Source organism: Zophobas morio, unplaced genomic scaffold, assembly GCF_036711695.1.
Source record: "Zophobas morio isolate AGI-343-1 ecotype UQ-CSIRO unplaced genomic scaffold, CSIRO_AGI_Zmor_V1 ptg000002l, whole genome shotgun sequence".
NCBI classification, from domain to species: Eukaryota; Metazoa; Arthropoda; class Insecta; order Coleoptera; family Tenebrionidae; genus Zophobas; species Zophobas morio.
The window spans coordinates 3,873,774-3,890,345 of record NW_026972107.1 but is presented as its reverse complement, the minus strand read 5'-3'; the positions used below and the strand labels follow the sequence as shown (position 1 = coordinate 3,890,345).

The 16,572-nt window shown below is 36.3% G+C and overlaps 4 protein-coding genes and 1 long non-coding RNA gene across 7 annotated transcripts; 1 reads left to right on the top strand and 4 right to left on the bottom strand.

The window, feature by feature from the left end:
* Positions 1–5,240: 5,240 nt before the first annotated feature.
* Positions 5,241–6,606, bottom strand: LOC135124821 (palmitoyltransferase ZDHHC3). Of its 2 annotated transcripts, XM_064050054.1 has the most exons (4): positions 6,159–6,606; positions 5,962–6,110; positions 5,640–5,916; positions 5,241–5,582 (listed from the first exon to the last, which is right to left on the bottom strand). In XM_064050054.1, the coding sequence occupies exons 1-4, from the start codon at positions 6,269–6,271 to the stop codon at positions 5,321–5,323; spliced, it is 801 nt and encodes a 266-aa protein (XP_063906124.1). In that variant the 5' UTR covers positions 6,272–6,606; the 3' UTR covers positions 5,241–5,320. The 2 variants fall into 2 exon arrangements, with proteins under 2 accessions (XP_063906124.1, XP_063906116.1); XM_064050046.1 differs by having other exon boundaries at positions 5,640–6,110.
* Positions 6,607–6,677: 71 nt separating this feature from the next.
* On the bottom strand, positions 6,678–7,778 carry LOC135124838 (charged multivesicular body protein 2a). Its single transcript, XM_064050063.1, has 3 exons — positions 7,494–7,778; positions 7,137–7,447; positions 6,678–7,087 (listed from the first exon to the last, which is right to left on the bottom strand). Exons 1-3 carry the CDS (start codon positions 7,659–7,661, stop codon positions 6,883–6,885), a joined length of 684 nt encoding a protein of 227 aa, XP_063906133.1. The 5' UTR covers positions 7,662–7,778; the 3' UTR covers positions 6,678–6,882.
* Positions 7,779–8,272: 494 nt separating this feature from the next.
* Positions 8,273–11,274, top strand: LOC135124799 (V-type proton ATPase catalytic subunit A). Of its 2 annotated transcripts, none has more exons than XM_064050018.1 (6): positions 8,273–8,374; positions 8,808–8,899; positions 8,949–9,289; positions 9,344–9,481; positions 9,547–10,272; positions 10,329–11,274. In XM_064050018.1, the coding sequence occupies exons 2-6, from the start codon at positions 8,824–8,826 to the stop codon at positions 10,890–10,892; spliced, it is 1,845 nt and encodes a 614-aa protein (XP_063906088.1). In that variant the 5' UTR covers positions 8,273–8,374; positions 8,808–8,823; the 3' UTR covers positions 10,893–11,274. The 2 variants fall into 2 exon arrangements, with proteins under 2 accessions (XP_063906088.1, XP_063906097.1); XM_064050027.1 differs by having other exon boundaries at positions 8,323–8,374; positions 8,798–8,899.
* On the bottom strand, positions 11,264–13,426 carry LOC135124813 (uncharacterized). Its single transcript, XR_010279835.1, has 2 exons — positions 13,201–13,426; positions 11,264–11,493 (listed from the first exon to the last, which is right to left on the bottom strand). It is a non-coding gene; the product is annotated as an uncharacterized LOC135124813 (long non-coding RNA).
* Positions 13,427–14,935: 1,509 nt separating this feature from the next.
* Positions 14,936–16,516, bottom strand: LOC135135963 (something about silencing protein 10). Its single transcript, XM_064065108.1, has 5 exons — positions 16,421–16,516; positions 15,831–16,369; positions 15,664–15,781; positions 15,107–15,614; positions 14,936–15,055 (listed from the first exon to the last, which is right to left on the bottom strand). The coding sequence occupies exons 1-5, from the start codon at positions 16,432–16,434 to the stop codon at positions 14,966–14,968; spliced, it is 1,269 nt and encodes a 422-aa protein (XP_063921178.1). The 5' UTR covers positions 16,435–16,516; the 3' UTR covers positions 14,936–14,965.
* Positions 16,517–16,572: the final 56 nt, after the last annotated feature.

The window sequence follows — 16,572 nt, the reverse complement described above, 5'->3', positions numbered from 1 at the left end:
GAACCAAGAAGGCGGAACTTGACTGCAAAATTGTAATTTCTTTCCAAGAAATTAAAAACATGTTTTTCAGTATTGGGTTGTTCAAAGAGTACTACTATATTAAGAAAAAGGAACGGAAATATAAGCCCCGCCCACCCACCCCATGTCGATTGTGATGAATTTTTGTAAGGAATGAAAATTTCATGCCTATTTAGATCGGGGCAGGCATAGGTGGGGCTTAATTTTTGACTTTAATTTTTTCTTAATATACATAGATTTTTTTTGAATAACTCAATACTTAAAACATTATTAAAATGGTACATTTTTGCAAAGAAATACAAATTTTGCAATCATTGAGCGGAGTCTAATTGCAAAATCGAAATTTCTTTATACAAATTTTCCATTTTAAATATGTTTTAAGTTTCTTGTTGTGAAAAGATGGCTATGTGTATTAAGAAACAAAAGGCAAAATATAAGCCCCGCCCACCCACCCTATTTCAATTGTGAGTTTTTTTTTTATTCGCCGTGAACCAAGGGGGCGGAGCTTAACTGCAAAATACTTCTTTACGAGAAATTAAAACATGTTTTTGAGTATTGTGTTGTTCAAAGAATACTATGTATATTAAGAATAAAATACAAAATATATACGACGCCCTCCCACCCCATCTCGATTGTGATGATTTTTTTATTCTTAGAAACTTATAACACGTTTCAAATGGTAAATTTTTGTAAGGAATGAAAATTTCATGCCTATTTAGATCGGGGCAGGTATAGGTGGGGCTTAATTTTTGACTTTAATTTTTTCTTAATATACATAGATTTTTTTTTAATAACACAATACTCAAAATCATGTTTTTAATTTCTCGAAGGATTTTGCAGTTGACTCCCCCCTCTTTGACTCACGACGAATGAAAAAAATCATTACAATTGAGATAGGGCGGGTGGGCGGGGCTTATATTTTCCCTTTTTTAAAATGGTAAATTCTTCGAGACAAATCTGGATCTTGCTATTAAGCTCCGCCCCTCGATCTGACAACGAATGAAAATTTCATCACATTTGAGAATTGAGATCAAAAATTTGGTTTAATAATTAATAGTCAGCCGGTATTTCAGAACATCATTGAGTTTCGCCAGAATTGAAGACATTTTTTATGGTAATTTCTCATAGAAAAATAAGTATTTTAGAATTAAGCTCCGTCCCTTGGCTTACGACGAATAAAAAAATCATCAGAATTGAGAATTGAGGTGGGCGGGGCTCATATTCTGTCTTTTTTTTTTCTTAATATATAAAACCACCTTTTCACAACAAGAAACTTAAAACATGATTAAAATGGTACATTTTTGCAAAGAAATATAAATTTTGCAATCATTGGGCGGAGTCTAATTGCAAAATCGAAATTTCTTTATACAAATTTTCCATTTTAAATATGTTTTAAGTTTCATGGTGTGAAAAGAAGTCTACATCATATTAAAACAAAAAGGCAGAATGTAAGCCCGCCCACCCGCCCCGTCTCAAGTGTGAAAAGTTGAAAAATCAAAAACCTGAAAAATCGAAAAAAATTTGGGAAGTCGAGAAATGGGAAAATCAAAAAATAGAATAATTGAGAAATTGGAAACTGAATATTCAGAAACGTCAAAATTAAAAAATATTGAAGAACTGAAAAATCGAAAAATCGAAAAATTTAAAACATTGAAAAATTCAAATATCGAAAAATCCAGACATTAAAAAAATTAAAAAAGTAAAAGTTTGAAAATCTAAAAATTCGAAAATCGAGAAAAAAATTAACTGAAAACTCAAGAAATCGAAAAACCTAGAATTTTAAACACTGAAAAGTTAAATAATCCAAAAGTTGAAAAATTGAGAAAATCCAAAAAGTAAAAAGTCGGGAAATCGAAAAATTCGGAACTCGAAAAATTGAAAATTGAACGAAATATCCAAAGATTGAGAAATTAAAAAATTGAAAATTCAAAAAGTCAAAAAAGCAAAGTCGAAAATTTGCAAACTTAATAAAAAATCGAAAAATTGAAGAACTGAAAGATCGAATCCTTGGGGAAATCGAGAAATGGGAAAATCAAAAAATAGAATAATTGAGAAATTGGAAAACTAATCATTCAGAAACGTCAAAACTAGAAAAATTAAAAAATATTGAAGAACTGAAAAATCAAAAAATCTAAAATTTAAAATATCGAAAAATTAAAATGGCGTAAAATTGAAAAATGGAGAAATCGAAACATCAAAAAATTGAAATTCAAAAATCTAAAATTTAAAAATCGAAATCTGAAAAATTAAAAAGTCGAGAAATCGAAACTCGAAAAATTCAAAAACTGAGACATCGAGAAAACGAAAAATCAAAAGATCGAGAAATCGAGGAGTCGAAAAGTCGAGAAGCGAAAAATTGAAAAATCTAAAGTTTAAGAAACGAAAAACTCAAAATCGAAAAAATAAAAAGTCGAAAAAACGAAATATTGAAAAACTGAAAGGAATATCCAAAAATTGAGAAATTCAAAAGCAAAGTCGAAAATTCAAAGAACTGAACAACTGAAAAATCGAAACTTTGAGAAGCCGAGAAGTGGGAAAATCAAAAATAAACTAATTGAGAAATCGGAAAACTGAAAATTTAGCAACGTCAAAATTTGAAAAATTGTAAAATAGAAATACTGAAGAACTGAGAAATCCAAAAATCGAAAAATCCAGACATGAAAAAATTTGAAAGTCTAAAAATTTAAAAATCGAGAAATTGAATAATCGGATAATTGAAAGAAAGAAACATCGAACAATTGGAAAATCGGGAAAAAATGAATTGAAAACTCGAGAAATCGAAAAACATAGAATGTTAAAAACTGAAAAGTTAAATAATCGGAAAGTTGAAAAATTGAGAAAATCCAAAAAGAAAAAAATCGGGAAATCGAAAAATGCAGAACTCGAAAAGTCGAAATACTGACAAATCCCAAAACTGAAATTCGAAAAATTGAAAAATTAGAGAAAAATTGAATAATCGAAAAACTAAAAAAAATCACAAAATTGAGCGAAATATCCAAAAATTGGGAAATCAAAAAAATTGAAAGATTGAGAAATCGAAAAGTCAAAAAAGCAAAGTCGAAACATCGCAAATTCGAAAAATCGTAAACTTAAAAAATCGAAAAATTGAAAAATCAAAAACTTGAAAAATCAAGAAATTGAAGAACTGAAAGATCGAATTTTTGGTAAGTTGAGAAATGGGAAAATCAAAAAATTGAATAATTGAGAAATTGGAAAACTGAACATTCAAAAACGTCAAAATTTGAAAAATAAAAAAATAATGAACTGAAAAAATCGAAAAATCTAAATTGTAAAACATTGAAAAATTAAAATATCGTAAAACTGAAAAATGGGGAAATCGAAACATCAAAAAATTAAAATTCAATAATCTAAAATTTAAAAATCGAAAACTGAAAAATCAACAAGTCGAGAAATCGAAACTCGAAAATTTAAAAATTGGAAAATCGGATAATCCAAAAATCGAAAAGCCGGAAAGTAAAAAATTGAAAAACCGACAAATGGGAAAAACAAAACATCGAAAAATTCAAAAAATGAGACACCGATAAATCGAAAAATCAAAAAATCGAAAATTGGAGGAGTCGAAAAGTCGAGAAGTGAAAAAATCGAACAAATGAGAAACCGAAATAGGCCAAAATCGGAAAATCGAAAAGTTAAAACTGGAAAAATTAATAAAACGAAAAACTGGGCTACCAAAACAACCGAATCTCGGTAAATCTAGATCTCAAAAAATTTAAAAACCCAGAATTTAAAAATATAGGAGAACTGAAATCTCGAGAAATCGAAAAATCTAGAATTTTAAAAATGAAAAATTAAAATATCGAAAAGTTAAAAAATCGAGAAATCCAACCATCAAAAAAAAACAAAAATTAAAAATTTAGTTTTCTTTGTATATAACACGATTACTCAAGAACATATTTCACATGGTAATTTCTAGTAGAAAAATAAGGATTTTACAATTTAGCTCCGCCCCTCGGCTTACGACGAATAAAAAAATCATCAGAATTGAGATAGGGTGGGTGGGCGGGGCTTATATTACATAACATTGTACATTTTTGCAAGGAAATATGGATTTTGCAATTCTGGGGCGGAGCCTATTTGCAAAATCGATATTTCCTTATACAAATTTTCCATTTTAAACATGTTTTAAGTTTCATGTTATGAAAAGAAGTTTACACATTATTAATGTTTTTGAGTATTGTGTTGTCAAAGAATACTATGTATATTAAGAAAAAAATACAAAATATAAACGACGCCCACCCGCCCGATCTCCATTGTGACAATTTTTTTTTTATTCTGAGAAACTTAAAACACGTTTAAAATGGTAAATTTTCGTAAGGAATGAAAACTTCTTTTCTATTTAGATTGGGGCTTAATCTTTGGCTTTAATTTTTTCTTAATATACATTGTATTCTTTGAATAACACGATACTCAAAAACATGTCTTACATGGTAATTTCTTGTAGAGAAATAATAAGAATTTTGCATTTAAATTCCGCTCCTTTGACTCTCGACGATTAAAAAAAATCATCACAATTGAGCTAGGGCGGATGGGCGGGGCTTATATTTTCCCTTTTTTCTTAAGATACATAGTTGTTTTTGAGAATTGAAATCAAAAATTTGGTTTGATCATTAATAGTCAGCCGGTATTTCAAAACATCATTGGGACATTGAGTTTCGCCAGAATTGAAGATATTTTTTTTATTTCCCGTGGTAATTTCTCGTAGAAAAATTTTGGGAGGGATAAAGAGATATATTGTGATTAAAAATTTACCATGACCTGCAAACAAAACTCAAGCGGCAGCTCTTTGTGCAGGTGATGATTTTTTTTCCAAAAATCTGGACGTTTCGGTAAAAACTTAATACGGAGTCATAAACTACAAGTATAGGACTGTTATTTGGTGGGGATGATTGGAGAAATTTTGGTTGCCGTTTTACTATCTACATGATATTTCTACTATAAATACAAAATTTGACAACAATCGCCCAGTACGAGATTATCTGTCTGATAAAAATCCAGGTCGGCAGACAGACGAAAACGGGAGACCTATTTCTTCGTACTCTAGGGGTCATGAAAGGTCAAAACGTAAAAGTAGAGAGTCGGTCGGCGGACTCGATTACAAAAGATAATTATACTGGAAACGCATTCTCTTTTTATTTAAGAGATTTGAGAGTCCACAGGTAGGTTTCATATCTAATAGAGAGGATCGAAATCATAACAAAAAATCTGAATAAATACTGTATAAAAATCTTTCTCACCTTAACATAACGTAAAACAAAGACTAGAAAATCTATAAACAAATAAATTACACATGATGATTGATGAGGGGAGTATCGAGTTTTCTCATGGTAGAAGAACACGGCAGAAGCCATAGGAGCGGATGTTCTCTTCCGAAAACTTCACTCAGAAGTGTCATTTTTGGTTTATGGGGACGATATGGGCCTTGATTTTGTACTTGCTCAACGGCCGTTTCGTCAGTAACTATGGCCTGAATTTGGTCCACGAGGATAGCAGAGACAAACATTCCAAAAAGAGCGCTTATTAGTACTAAAATGACTGAGTGCATTCTGAAACAAAACATAGAGAAACGGATTTAGGAAAAATTTTATGTGTGTCTGTCATACATTCGCGCTTGCTTGAGTGGAACATCCAAACTACACTCTTTACATTCTGTCAACCAGGACAGCCCCACTAGTACGATAGCGTACGTGGATAAAACCCCCACATAAATCAAAAACTGTAAGAAAAACTTCTGATTTCTTTCTCCCACGCAGTTGTTAATCCATGGGCAATGGTGGTCCATGCGACGGATGCATCGTCGACAGATGCGACAGTGATGGGCCCTTGGAGGTCTGTAAATTTCGCAGCGGGTGCAAACGGTCCAATCAACATAATCACAGCCTAGAAAAAAGTAACAGCTACGACTTAGGACTGTTTTTGTCATACCAGATTCAGAGGAATGCATGTCGGAGAAGTCTAACTTGCTTGGAAATAAAGGTAGGGTTCCTGGGTCGGTTACAACGGCTCGTATGTGCGCCATACAAAGAAAGAAAATTACAGTATTGAACATAACTACGTTAAAAGAGCCCCACAAACTAAAATTGTGTACAATTAGTGTGAGTCAAGTCGGAGGCCAAATTTACCTGTTGACCATCGTTTGGAGTACTACCCATTTTACAATCACATAGTCAGCGTAAAACACTGACAAATACGTAACGAAAATGCAACAAACACCGCAAGGGTCTTTCAAGAACATGGTTTTAAAGCGGTGCGTATGTCATCAATTGGGTGATTATTGAACAAATTCGTGATTTTATTCGTACGTCATTTTCTCGGATTTTGCCTTCGTCGTTCAGATTTTCCAATTCATATCGACAATGTTTTCATTTTGGTGTTCTAGACGGTTTTTTTGTGCACACAAATATTGACACTTGGGTGACAGGTGTTTGACGTATACGTGGCGGGTCACCGACGATAGAGGGCACTGTGCTTACGTCAAAAAATCGTATAACTAGAAAATCCCTATAATTGAAACCGAGACGCGCGGGCATTTTTTATAACAAAAAAAATGTCTTATGACCTGTGTAATAGTCAACAATAAACGTAATATCCCACTCCAGTAACAGTGTTTATTTGTTGCGAATTAATCACAGACACTAAAGTGTGTCAAAAATATACACTTTATTTTATGTAAGCACTTAACATCGTTAAAGCTTTAAACTACAAAACACTAATTACATAATAATTAATTTAATACAACAAAAATACAAATGTAAACTGTATAAAAACGTGGAGTATACAAGGCAAACTTGTCGCATTACTCTGCCACTATCCACTTGAGATTAAATAGTTTTCACGTACCCTAATTTATTCCCTGCGCAAATTATCCAACCGTGCTTGCAAATCTGCGTCAGCATCTGACAACCCTCCGTTGCCCCCTGCTGCGGCTGCAGCAGCCGCTGGTTGTTTTGTTCCAGTGCTTGGTAAAGTTCCTCCTGTTTGAGGTAACCCCGACAACTGATCATTCAGCTGCAAACCTAATTCATCAAGAACTTGGTTGACCACAGCATCACTGAAACAAGTAACTTTAGCCACAGTTAAATCCGACAAGCCCCCTTTACCTCTCCTCCTCGTCCCCGTCATCTTCCATCGCGTCGTCAATCGCGTCATTCATTATCTCTTCCTTCATATCCATAATCTCCGACTGTTTCTCAAACTCTTGCAAAATCCTCTGAATCTGAGGCAAATTCAGCTGCCTGTTCATACTCTGCATGGCTTTAGTGACACCTTTCATAGCTTGTGCCATGGCATTCTGTGACCTAAGCGTTTGTATTTTTAACGAAACGGCTTGAATGTTGGCTTTCATTAACATGAATTTCTTGACGTAGCGGCGGGTTCTTACCAAATCTCGAGCCATGATTTTGACGGCGTCCTGAAGAAGAATTAGAAAAAGAGTCGCACGAGGGTGTATTACTTACCATCTGGCCTTCCTTCGCCAGTTTTTTGATGTCGTTAATCACTTTCTTTTCTTGTTGTTCCATCTTCATTTTCTCTCTGTCCAAGTCCCGCATTGCTTTGTTGAGGGCCCGTTGGTTCTTGCGAAGGAGTTCCTCCGGGGTTAGGCGTTTACCAAAAAGCCACTCCATTGTGGGGGTTGTTCTGTGTTTGAATTTTGCAAAGAAAGTTGGTTTTTGCTAAAATGTTGCTAAATTCGATTATGACTCATTTGTGTTCTTGACCAAAATGACAGCTGTCACAAACGTCAAAACATTTAAAGATTGTTGACAGGACACGATCATTGTGGATTTGATGATTTTAAATTATCTTGTAAAAAATGAAACTATAATGTCTAGGATTTAAATTAGTTTTTTATGCTTGTTATAAATTTTTATTTCATATGCAAAGTGTAAATGTTCTTTAAAAATTTGCATTTCTACGTTTTAGAATGAACTTTTTGACGTATCGGCGAGTGATTTCGATGGGGTCGTAAGAGAAGAGAGAAAAAGGTCGCAGGATTAAGAAATTGCATTGTTCTGAAAAAAATTTGGAGCCTGGATTTCAAACCCAGCCGGATTCCGTCCTCTATTTTGTCCAATTTGTCACTGCGGTTATCAAATCACTGATCATGTACGAGTACGAGAAATAAATACATGGATCATTTCATTAACAACAACACAAAAATAAAAAATGTTTTATATTTTTTTATACATAATAACTGTTGTCTGTTTTTCTCGCACGGTGTAGGCACGGTTGTGTTTTTGACTAAAGTTGTCAAGTAGCTGTCAGCTGACCGTCTTGTGACATTTCGACAAAATTGATAATCTTGTGAGTTGGGTTGGTGCGCTTTTGCAGGAAGCACGTAAGTGTTCAGCCAATTTATTAATTAAAATCAGTTCATTATTCATTAAAGAACCTCCCCACACCCTCGACTAACCCTGCAAACAAACCAGACACAAAAAATCTTCAAATTATCGATTTTATCAAAATTCGTTCGACCCAGTTTTCGTGCTCATTTGTGCCGGAATTTTACCCCCAGTGAGGGTTCACGCCCTCGACTGTCACCTCCACGAACCCATTATCAACATTCCATATCCCTAGATTCCCAAATTGCCCAAAATTTGTAGGCGTATCCTGTGCCAATACACTTCGGCTCCTTATCTCAATAAAGCGGCGCTCATATTTTTCCGCCTCGTTCACGTGACTCGTCGCCTTTCATCACCGTGGCTCTATAAAGATAGTGCACCGAACTAGTTTTATTTTCACGTGACTTTGAACATCCCAGTTTCTTGCAGGTAAAAAACCACCAAAATGACGACTTTACAAAAAATGGGGGATGAGGAACGCGAGTCCAAGTTCGGATACGTGTTCGCGGTGTCCGGTCCCGGTAAGATTTCGGTTTAATTTTTTGGCACAAGTTGATTGATTTTTCGCAGTCGTTACGGCCGAAAAAATGAGCGGCTCTGCTATGTACGAGCTGGTGCGAGTAGGTTATTCAGAGCTGGTGGGTGAAATTATCCGTTTGGAGGGTGAGATGGCCACCATCCAGGTATATGAAGAAACTTCTGGTGTGACAGTTGGTGATCCAGTTTTGCGTACTGGGAAACCGCTGTCCGTGGAGTTGGGGCCGGGTATCATGGGTTCGATTTTTGATGGTATCCAGAGACCGTTGAAGGACATTAACGAAATGACACAGAGTATTTATATCCCGAAGGGTGTGAACGTGCCAGCGCTGTCTAGAACCACCAAGTGGGACTTCTCGCCCTTGAATATCAAGGTAACGATGGGTTGGTTAAGGGGTTATTAATGATGGGTCGTTTTGTGTTTTTAGTTGGGATCGCATCTGACTGGGGGTGATATTTATGGTATTGTTCATGAGAATACTTTGGTTAAGCATAAGATGTTGCTACCCCCAAGGGCTAAAGGGACTGTGACGTATATGGCCGAGCCCGGAAATTACACAGTCGACGTAAGTCGTAATTTTTTGTTTTAACAAGAAACGCGTATTTATTTTGCGACCGATTTTTCCCCCAGGAAGTCGTCCTGGAGACCGAGTTCGATGGCGAGAAAACCAAATACACTATGTTGCAAGTGTGGCCCGTGCGTCAGCCTCGCCCCGTCAGCGAGAAGCTCCCCGCCAACCACCCCCTTCTCACCGGCCAGCGCGTCCTCGATTCCCTGTTCCCGTGCGTCCAGGGCGGCACCACCGCCATCCCCGGGGCTTTCGGTTGCGGTAAAACCGTCATCTCGCAATCCCTGTCCAAATATTCCAACTCCGACGTGATCATCTACGTCGGGTGTGGAGAAAGAGGCAACGAAATGTCTGAAGTATTGCGAGACTTCCCCGAGCTGACTGTCGAAATCGAAGGGCAGACGGAGTCCATCATGAAGCGTACGGCGCTGGTAGCCAACACCTCCAACATGCCTGTGGCGGCTCGTGAAGCCTCCATCTACACCGGCATCACCTTGTCCGAGTATTTCCGTGACATGGGTTACAACGTGTCCATGATGGCTGACTCGACATCGCGTTGGGCCGAAGCCTTGAGAGAAATTTCGGGTCGTTTGGCCGAAATGCCTGCCGATTCCGGCTACCCGGCGTACTTGGGTGCCAGATTGGCGTCGTTCTACGAACGTGCCGGCAGAGTTAAGTGCTTGGGTAACCCAGATCGAGAGGGCTCGGTTTCCATCGTCGGAGCTGTGTCGCCACCTGGTGGTGATTTCTCAGATCCTGTGACGTCGGCTACGTTGGGTATCGTACAAGTAAGTTTCATTTTCAACATGATGTAAGAACATGTAAATTGTGTCTCTGTGCGCAGGTGTTCTGGGGGTTGGACAAGAAGTTAGCCCAGCGCAAACATTTCCCCTCCATCAATTGGCTCATCTCCTACTCCAAATACACGCGCGCTTTGGACGACTTCTACGACAAGAACTTCCCCGAGTTCGTCGCGTTGCGTACGAAAGTCAAGGAGATCCTCCAGGAGGAAGAGGACTTGTCTGAAATCGTGCAACTGGTCGGTAAAGCATCGCTCGCCGAGACTGATAAAATTACCCTTGAGATTGCCAAACTTCTCAAAGAAGATTTCTTGCAACAGAACTCGTACTCGTCGTACGACAGGTTCTGTCCGTTCTATAAGACGGTGGGTATGTTGAAGAACATGATTGGTTTGTATGACATGTCACGACATGCCGTTGAAAGCACAGCGCAGTCTGAGAACAAGATCACGTGGACTGTGATCAGGGATTCCATGAGCGCCATTTTGTATCAGCTGAGCAGTATGAAGTTCAAAGATCCCGTCAAAGACGGCGAAGCTAAGATTAAGGCAGATTTCGATCAACTGTACGAAGATATTCAACAAGCCTTCAGGAATTTGGAGGATTAAAGTAGTTTAAAGTAGGCCATATTTAACCTCACTTTTCGTGGTAACATTGCCGTCTTTCGATATTAATGTACAATACTATGTTCATAACAAAATTAGTGTAGATTAGAGGTGAGGGTTTAACGAAGATGTCCCTTCATTCCAATTACGTTTAGAGAATTTTATTTTTCATTGTTTACATCAGCTTCCAGTATTATTTCGGACATGTTTTATTTTATTTTTTGTTAATTTCTCGCTTTTCGTTTTTCAGTGTTGTATATTTTACCATTTTATTCAAAACGGCTAATTGTACAGTTATCTATGTATATCGTAAGAAGTGTTAGGCTATTTAGGAAATAGCACAAGAAATTGTTTTATTGTAAAAAATAAACGCATTGTTGTTTCATTCATGCTTTTATTGTTCCCATTTCCAGTCAGTACAAACTTTAACATCAAAAAATACTTGAGGGACGATCAACACTCGGTAGTTACGCGTCTCCCTCTGGATTGTAGTGACCCACAATTTCTGTTGGCACCCCTTTTATTCTTGCCATTTCGTCGTTGCGGAAAGTCCCTCTGATCATTTCCACTTCCATTTTCAGGGCGTTGTTTTTCTTTCGCGTTTCTTGAATTTCAAAGATTAGGCGTTGTAATACGTTCAAAATTTTGCTTGTGGAGTCGTGGTAAATTTCTGTTTTGTTTGACATCGCGAGAATTTAGAACAAAAATTGACGAAAGTGTTTGATTTTGAAAACGTCACTTTTGCATCAACAAATATCAGGTGTCTGTAGTCAGTGGCGGCGTAGCGTAGTTTGGCACCCAAAATCCCGTCTTAATTTGACATGTGAAAAAAAAATTTAAAGCCCGCGAAAAATTCAAAAATTTGGCGTTGGCTGTGATCGTCTAATAAAATGGAACCCACGTTGTGTTTTTTTTGTGGCTGAGTGCGTTCAGATGCGAGTGGTGGACCCCAAGGTTGGAAAACTACCGCTAAATAAAACACAAAATATATGGACACAAAATGTTTTATTCCTCCACAGACAAAAAAAAAAGGTGCGACTAAGTTGCGCAGGTTGAAGACCTTTGTGCTCAGCTATAAAAAAAACTCGCAAACTCGTGTGTTCGTGGTTTGTGCAGATGGCGCGACTGCCAGCTCAACAAGGAACCGCACACTCCACTTCCACCACGTGTTTCTCTGTTATTTAACCCAAGTTCCATTTAAATGTTCAATTTCTACAACTCTGACATTAAACTACAACTGAACAAGTGTTAAAATTTCAAAAAGAGCAATAAATAACACTTAAATTCGCCACACTCTCGTGAAATTTTTAAACAGCAAAGAATTCTTATTTGAGATTAAGATTGGACATCAGACAAGTCATATGATGGAAGTATTAATCAACAAAATATTTGCATGAAAAAAAAACTAGCAAAGATTTATAAAAACAAAACAGATCTGGTGTGAAATAAAACTTGTGCAGACAAAAAAAATTACTTGAGGTTATAAACTGCAGAACATGAAAATTTACGTTCAATTTAAATTATACGACAAAGAAAATTACTGTCCCCATTTTTTCCCAAACAAAACACATGATAAATAAACACAAAATACATTCCTCGTTGTGAGAATTATGTCTCGATGGTGTAGCTTTCAACGTAACGAGAAAAATATGTCACGATGATGTGACGATATTATGAATTCTACCGTACTTTCACGGTCCTTTTCCCAAAGTGGGGCAACGTTAGGTTAATTTTAACTACCGTAAATGAACTGTTAGCAATGTTGTGTGAGGAATTAAGAAGTGTTGTAATGTAACACTTAAGTATAAGCGGCCAGAAACGTTATTCATAATTTTGTAAACAAAAGATGTGTCCTGACTAAGTGAATTTCATGAAATCTCCTAACAAGCGCCATATCTAAACAAACTCCTGACGGTTAAATTGTATTATACCAGTTAACGATCAAACTCTTGACATGAACTGTGATATTGTGAATTTACAAACAATAAAACAAATTTACACAACGTGTTAACGTCGGTCGAAAATTCGCCATTCCCGCTTGGAAAAACCGCAAGAATTACTAAAATTCCAAGCAGAACTACCAACTACCAAAAAAAGAACTAAACGTGCACGATTTTCTTGATTGAATCAAATTATTCAAATGCGATTCCGCGCCGCTGTTAATTTTTTTCAGCCCGAAATTTTAATTCAAATTCGGTCACCACAGTCCTCTGCAGAAAATTCATCGTAGATTTTTTTCAGATTTGGAACTACTCCATGAACATCTTTTTTTGTTTTTTGGTGACGTTAACAGTGGGATTTATAAACTTACCGCTGCAGTTGGTGTTCCCGCTGACGTCACTTTTAGAGCTGAAAATTGTCATTTATTAACTCCGTTGCCAAGTTGGCGTTGATAGTAACTTTGATGTTCAACTTTTGCCGTATTTAAAGGGGTTGTAGAAGAAAAGTGGAGATTTTAAGTTGATTACTACAAAAATTTACCATTTTAGACATGTTTTCAGTTTCTTGAAATAAGTGTACACATATTAAGAAAAAAAGACAAAATGAAGCCCCGCCCACCCGCCCTATCTCAATTGTGATGATTTTTTTTATTCGTCGTGAGCTAAGGGGGCGGAGTTTAACTGCAAAATCCTTATTTCTCTACGAAAAATTAAAAACATGTTTTTGACTATTGTGTTGTTCAAAGAATACTATACATATTAAGAAAAAAAAAAGCCAAATATTAGGCCCCACCCATACCCGCCCCGATTTCAATTCTCAATTATGATGAATTTTTCATTCGTTGTCTGATCGAGGGGCGGGGCTTAATTGCAAGATCCACATTTGTCATCAAGAATTTACCATTTTAACCATGTTTTAAGTTTCTTGTTCTGAAAAGACGACTACGTATATTAAGAAAAGAGGCAAAATATAAGCCCCACCCACCCGCCCTATCCCAATTGTGATGATTTTTTTAATCGTTTAAAGAGCCTAAGAAGCGGAATTTAAATGCAAAATTCTTATTATTTCTCTACAAGAAATTACCAAGTAAGACATTTTTTGAGTATCGTATTCTTCAAAGAATACTATGTATATTAAGAACAAATTAAAGCCAAGGATTAAACTCGTCCCATACCTGCCCTGATCGAAATAGTAATGAAGTTTTCATTCGTTCAATTTAAATGCGGTTTAAGTTTCTAACAATAAAAAAATCATCACAATTGAGATGGGGTGGGTGGGCGGGGTTTATATTTTGCCTTTTCTCTTAATATACATCCTATTCTTAGAACAACACGATACTCAAAAACATGTTTTTAATTTCTTGTAAAGAAATAAGTATTTTGCAGCTAAGCTAATCATCACAATTGAGATAGGGCGGGTGGGCGGGGTTACATTTTGCCTTTTTGTTTTAATAGGTATGTGTAGACTTCTTTTCATAAGATTAAACTTAAAACATGCTTAAAATGGAAAATTTGTATAAAGAAATATCGATTTTGCAATTAGACTCCGCTCCATGATTGCAAAATCCATATTTCCTTGCAAAAATGTGCCATTTTAACCATGTTTTAAGTTTCTTGGTGTGAAAAGATCGCTGTATATATTAAGAAAAAAAGGGCAAAATATAAGCCCCGCCCACCCGCCCTATTTCAATTCTGATGAATTTTTCATTCGTTGTCAGACCGAGGGGCGGAGCCTAATTGCAAAATCGATACTTTCCTTCAAAAATTTACTATTTTAAATATATTTTACCTTTCTTGTTGTGAGAAGACACATATTAATAAGAAAGAAAGGCAAAATGTATGTAGTTATACTTCAGGGGATTTTCCTTCAGGTTGGCAGCGCTGCACACTACCGCAATTTGATTGGTTGAAAACCCAACATCAACGGCTGGGGTGCCAAGTTTCAACTGTGCGAGTGAGTTGTCATATTGTCACCCCTTCTTTACCCCGCCTCTGTCTGGAGTCATGTGACCACAGCCGCATCATGTGACACATTACTCATTGCACCATTGGTTATACATATTAGCGGTTGATTTCGATTTCAATTTTAATTATTTTAAAACCACATTTTTAAAAACATTTTATTAATAAAATACATTATTTAATTTGTATGCTCTTTGTGACGGTTGCTTTAATCCCTGAAATTTCCCCACCATATCGTGTCATTTCAGTGCGAGGCTCGCGGACCTGAAAACATAAAATTAATTAAAAGTAAACCAAAAAAACGCAAAAACGTACAGCTCCTCGTCGTCTGATTTTCGCTTTTCTGAATTTATTTCTATGCTTGACTCTTGGATTTCTCTGTTCCTTCTTTCTGTGAGGTGTCAAGCCTTTATTCTTCGCGATTTGGTAAGTAATCGCCCTCTTCGCATTTTCGGCGGTTTCTTCAGTCTCCTCTGCCATTTCCAGAGCAGCTTCTTCTTCTTCCTTAGCAGACTTCTCATGTTCTACTAATTTTTCGGCGAATTTCACTTTTTTGCTTTTTTGTTCTTCTACTCTCTTTCTCTTTTTACTCTTTTCTACGTTTTTCTCCGTTGGATTAGTTAATTTCTGTACTATATTCAGCGGTTTTTTATTGTCTTCTTTCAAAATAGACTCAATTTGAGGTTTTATTACCTCCTGATAGACAGTATCTAGTTGCGATAAAAGTTGCCTATATTGATACAAACGTTTGACAACAGGGTGATTCTGAACGTTTGTTCTTGAAGCTTTAAGAAGAAGGTACATGTAAATGTTGACACAGTAGCTGAAATTGAATCATTTGTATCAATAAAACTAAAAATATGTCAAATTACTTCAGTATTAGTTGGTGATAAGTTGTTACAAATTCCATTCCAGAGCAGTCTTGGACAAGTCCTTTTTTATATTTATCTAAAGCAGGCCCTAAATAATCCTTCACAGTTGTCATTTGCGCTGCAACGATTTATTATTATTATTTATTTAACAAATTTATTAGAAATACCTTGAAAGTCCTCTACAAGCCCAAAAAACTCAGGAGATTCTTTTTGCAAAATTTGCAGTTTTTGTCTTTTTGATAATTTCGAAATGTCGCTTTTAATTATTTCCTCTGGAGTGGCTTTATCCTCCTGAACCACTTTAGTTGGTAAATCTAGTTTAAAATCATCATCATCCAGCTGTTCAGCCAATTGCTTCTGCAAATTTCGTGCTTCTTCTTCTTCTAATTCCGCTAAATGGGCATCTTTGCCTTGAAAGCCCCCATAGTCTTGGTCTACATAGTCAGTGTTATAGAATTTGTTCTTCTTTTTGCCCCACGCTCTGATGTCAGGTAAATCATCTTTATCCTCTTGTCCTTCTACATCACTGTCAGCTATTTCACTCTGGTCATCAGATTCTGAACCTGAACCGACTCCAAAGACTTCACCGTCACTATCTGAGTCTCTGGACTGTTTATTCCTGACTTTATTCAACAGAATTTTTTCATTTTCAGTATAATCTTCATCTGAATCTGATTGATCATAATTGTCTTGGTCGTCGTCGAACCTAGATAAAACACAAAGTAAAGTTGAAATATGGACAAGTTTGAGGAATTACCGCAAATGAGGCATTTTTATGGAGTTTAAATAGACACGGACATGGATAAACCAACAATAAACACACGTTATTGTGTTGCAATTTGAGGTTATGAAATATCCCTAGGGACTTTCAGTGGTTGGGTTGAGGTTGCGCCAAATATCAAGCGCGAA